Here is a 4,430-nt window from a genome sequence, read left to right on the forward strand (position 1 = left end):
AATTTTATATATTTCAAACTACATATGCAGTAGGCATATACTCTTTCTTTATTCAATGTCCCAGCTAGTTCAGCAGGGTAGGAGATTACATAGTAGTTTGGAGCCAAAACTAGAGGCAGTAAGAATTTGCCTGGCCTGTCTTGACTCAGTACATATAACTCTTTCGGTTCCTTTAACACAACCAACACTTTTTAATATTTTTTTATAATAATGCCACTTTCCTAAAGACATCTCTATTTTCTAACCGTGAAAAAAAAAAAAAAAACGTTTTCAGTTATTTCAAGTTGAAAAAAGGAACAGTTACACTCAAGATGAGTTTCAAGTTTAATTGCTTCTCATACTCCATGCTTATTTCTAATATTTTTTGAAAACATTCACATTAAAAAGCAAATGTCTTTGGAACTTTTACCTATTTTATACTTAACTTCTGAGATCATTCTAAGGAGATATGTGTAGGAGTGGTTTGGAAGGTATGGAAAGGAAAGCAGAAAATAAAAAGGCTCCTTTTCTCCAAAGACTGTGGTATCAAGAACATCACATTACATTTACATAAAATGGCCAAGGTCTGACAACTGGACTTCTACCTGAAGATTTACTTTACAGGTCATTTTGAAAATACCAACTGTATTCAGGAAGATGCTTGTATTCTTTCAAAACAAAATTTCAAAATAAAATAATGTTTCAAAAGTGTTGTTGATGTGTGGAGCCCAGAGAAAATATTTTCTGGGTGGTATAGGTGAATGTAATCAAACAATGAGGCATTTTCATCCCGCAGGATGAAGCATTTCTTTCAAAAATGAAACCTCATAATTTTTAATTTTTTGATGGCGTGCTGATTTTCTTAAAAAGGAAATAAAGAGAAATTATTAGGAAGGATATATATTATACAGCCCACTTCTCCTCGCCTCTCTGACAAGTCCCTTGCTCCCTCCTCACCCCAGCCCTCAATCTAAATTTCCTAGAAGGGTATGAATTCAGGGGCATGGTGGGCAATGGTGGCTGTGCACATGTGTGTGGCAAGGGAGTGGAGGCGGGGGGCCCCCGTGGTTAGCGAGAAGAGAGAGCAGAAAAACCCAACGCCAAAGCCTGGGGCGGGAGTGGGAGAGGTGGAGGGTGTTGCAGACCCTGCCTGGTAACCAGAGATGGGCAAACTCCAACCGCAGGGAGGTGATGCCACTTGTGGGCTCTCAGATTGGAGAGAAGCAAGATGAGTGACAGAGCGGTGCGCGCTGTGGCCCTGCGCACAAACAGGCGGAGGGGGCTGTCTGTGTGTGTGCACTAGGCTGGAGGGGGGCGCTCCTGCTGCACCGGCCGCAGGAGTTGGGGGAGAGCTCAGCGGTGACGCGAAGCCCTCACGTGACCGCGAGCTGCAGAGCGACGCAGCCTTTGGTGCAGTCGTCACTCGTGTCTGGGTACCAGCTCCCCGCTGCCCTGCGCACGGCGGGCTGGCATCGGGCCCTGGGGAAGCGGAGCAGGTAAGGGCCCCGGGGCCCGCGCGCTGACGCCAGGGCGGCAGCGGCCCGCCAACCCCAGAGGCCGGCGCAGGGGTTCAGCGCGGCGGGTCCCGGCGAGCTCTCTCCACGCCTCGGCTTTCTTGGGAACAGAAATGGGGGCCCCCTTGGGTGGGGGTACAGGGACTGCAGGGTTCCAGGGAGGGCAGCAGAGCAACTAAGAGCAATGGGAAATCATTCCTGAGTTCCTGCAGGGCAATGGTGAACCCGGGAGGGGGGCGGGGATGGGAGCGGCTGAGGGTGGGGGCGGAGGACGCGGGGAGGGAGGGGTTGGCGGGGGCGTGGGGCCGGGAAGGGGCCAAGCGCCCGGCTGCAGCAGCGCCCTGCTCCCACCCCGGCCCTTTGCAGGTCTGCGGGACTAGGCGTCGCGGCGGCGCACTCGTGGCGAGAATCAGGAGGAGCAGGAGACAGCAAGGATAGGCCCAGGTCGGTGCGGGGGGTGCTGGTGCAAAGCCAGTCTGAGACCCCTTCCTAACTCCCCCAGGCCCTATCCCCCGTCCTCCATTTTGGTGCCTGCTGCGCTCTGGGAAAGAATCCTGGGAAAAGAAAAATGGTGGGCTTTGGGTTTGGGGGAGGGAGAGAAAAGGAGAGAGCTGGGGAAGGGGCTCAAATTGGAGGCTCCCTAGAAGGCGCACGAGGCTCCTGAGGTGGGAAAAAATAAAATTTAAAAGTCTTTGATATCAGGGCTCTGAATCCTGCTGGTTAGTGCACCAAGCATTCAGTCTCTCTCCTTGCCTTTGTCTTACTTGTTGTTCAAAGAAAAATCACCAGGGAAAAAAATCTCATCATGGCAAATATCCACCAGGAAAACGAAGAAATGGAGCAGCCCGTGCAGAATGGAGAGGAAGACCGCCCTTTGGGAGGGGGCGAAGGCCACCAGCCAGCAGGAAATAATAGACGGGGACAGGCTCGCCGACTTGCCCCTAATTTCCGATGGGCCATACCCAATAGGCAGGTCAACGATGGGATGGGTGGAGATGGAGATGATATGGAAATGTTCATGGAGGAGATGAGAGAAATCAGGAGAAAACTTAGGGAGCTGCAATTGAGGAATTGCCTGCGTATCCTTATGGGGGAGCTCTCTAATCACCATGACCATCATGATGAATTTTGCCTTATGCCTTGACTCCTGCCATTTTCCATGAGATTAATACTGTGATTCCCACTGTTGTTCTCCTTTTCCTTGCATTTTCCTGATATGCCTTTACTGATCCGTTTGCTGTGAACCTTATGTAATTTCCATGTGTCAGGTGGGTTCTTGTGTTACCAGCTTCTAGTTGGAGATTGCCTTGGCACGCAATCTGTTTCTGTCAACAGTAGCGTTTCACCCATTTGCATGGAAAAATGTAAAGTTAATAAAGCAATTAAAAATCAATCTATACATTTATTATTGTTTCATTAAAATATATATATATATTATATGAACCCTCCAAAAATCTGAAATCAAATACCCCAGGATGTTAATTGGAGCACATTTCTCTATGGTTGGATAATATGTGACTTTTTTCCCTTTAATTATCTGGAGTTTTAGAAGCAATGAAAACGGTTTTTCAATGAGTCTGTGAATGTACAAAATAATTACTGGTTCAGCAAACTTAAAGAAAAGTGAACTTTAAGCATCTTCCAGTCTTAACTGGAAGTAAACCCTCCCTTTATTACAGATACATTCCTGTAAAGAGTCAGTCTTCTCTTCTGTGAAATGGGGAATAATGCTTGCCTTACAGGGCTGCTGAGTGGAATATATGAGGTGTGGAACTGTGTTGGGCTGCCTCCTAGGCAACTCTCCAGCATTTAGCAGGACCCTGGCCCTTATCAGATACTTGGGAAGTACTAAAGGGAGTTTTCACCCAGGCTCACAAGTCCAGAGGGCAAAATAGGTGGGTTCCACCCTGTCATTCTGATCATATTTGCACTACCCCTACTCACCTGATTATTGCCATGTCAGTTGGGTATACTTTCCCTTTTGCTGGCTCCTGTTTCTGTTCCTGTTGCTGATGTGCTAGAGTCCACAAGGTAACAAAACCCCACTGATCTCTCTGCAGTCCCTGGTGAGATAAATCCCCCCTTTGACCTCTATAAAAGTGTGGAGAAGGCTTTTATCCTCACTTTGGAGTTATATTCCTGAGAGTACCATTCCCATGGTTCTTGTTCTTATGTTGGTTCTGAACAAAACAGCCCTTTTGGTTTTATTTTTATGCTCCTCCTTTTGAAAACTCAGACATGAATGCACTGGGGCCCAGCTCAGGAGACACATGTAGATGCCCAGAATTGTACTACCTCAAACCTCCAAAACACAAACAGGCTGAAAGCTTTGTTTTGCCTGTGTTTCTACCCTATGTGGGGGATTTTTCTCAGAAAAGAGTCTGGGTAGCCCTGCCCAACCAGTTTAACAGAACCACAGGCCATGTAAATTATGTTAGAGGAACACATTTTAAAGCTGAAATGCACTCCTTTCCCATTTCTATCCCTTCCATGCATGAAACATGAAACTGCTTTGTAAGTTCTTAAAAACTGTTTTGAATGTCTGGCTTTATCATTTTTATGTGATTGTGTGCCCATATGAAGACAATGATTTTTTCTTAATAATCCTGGAGCTCAGTTTCTAGTGTATTGTCTAACATAGTAGATATTTAATTATTATTTTAATTGATTCACAAACTATAATGGAGTTCATAACCAAGCTCAATACTGTTCCTGACTGTTCTTAATTAAGTGGCCTAAGCAAGTAACTATTTACCTGTAAAGTATTACTTTTAATTTCCAAAGGAACATAGCAAGGAAGGTCTCTAACCCAAGATCTGCAATCTTGTTTTAAAAACCTTGTATGTGCCAGTGTTTAGGTAAACGCAGACCCCTTACTTCCATCATAATCATCTGAGGGAAATGTTAAAAATGCTGACACATGGGTGCCCTTCCCGC

The 4,430-nt window shown here is 46.1% G+C and overlaps 1 protein-coding gene across 2 annotated transcripts; it reads left to right on the forward strand.

Annotated features, from left to right (window-relative positions):
- Window positions 1–1,390: 1,390 nt before the first annotated feature.
- On the forward strand, window positions 1,391–2,886 carry BEX3 (brain expressed X-linked 3). Of its 2 annotated transcripts, none has more exons than XM_068533178.1 (3): window positions 1,391–1,475; window positions 1,860–1,937; window positions 2,271–2,886. In XM_068533178.1, exon 3 carries the CDS (start codon window positions 2,299–2,301, stop codon window positions 2,635–2,637), a length of 339 nt encoding a protein of 112 aa, XP_068389279.1. In that variant the 5' UTR covers window positions 1,391–1,475; window positions 1,860–1,937; window positions 2,271–2,298; the 3' UTR covers window positions 2,638–2,886. The 2 variants fall into 2 exon arrangements, with proteins under 2 accessions (XP_068389279.1, XP_068389280.1); XM_068533179.1 differs by having other exon boundaries at window positions 2,317–2,886.
- The last annotated feature ends 1,544 nt before the right edge of the window (window positions 2,887–4,430 follow it).

This window comes from Eschrichtius robustus, chromosome X, assembly GCF_028021215.1.
Source record: "Eschrichtius robustus isolate mEscRob2 chromosome X, mEscRob2.pri, whole genome shotgun sequence".
Classification (NCBI taxonomy): Eukaryota; Metazoa; Chordata; class Mammalia; order Artiodactyla; family Eschrichtiidae; genus Eschrichtius; species Eschrichtius robustus.

Coding starts and splice junctions, on each gene's coding strand:
- BEX3 (XM_068533178.1), top strand. CDS start 2,299: ATGGCAAATATCCACCAGGAAAACGAAGAAATGGAGCAGCCCGTGCAG.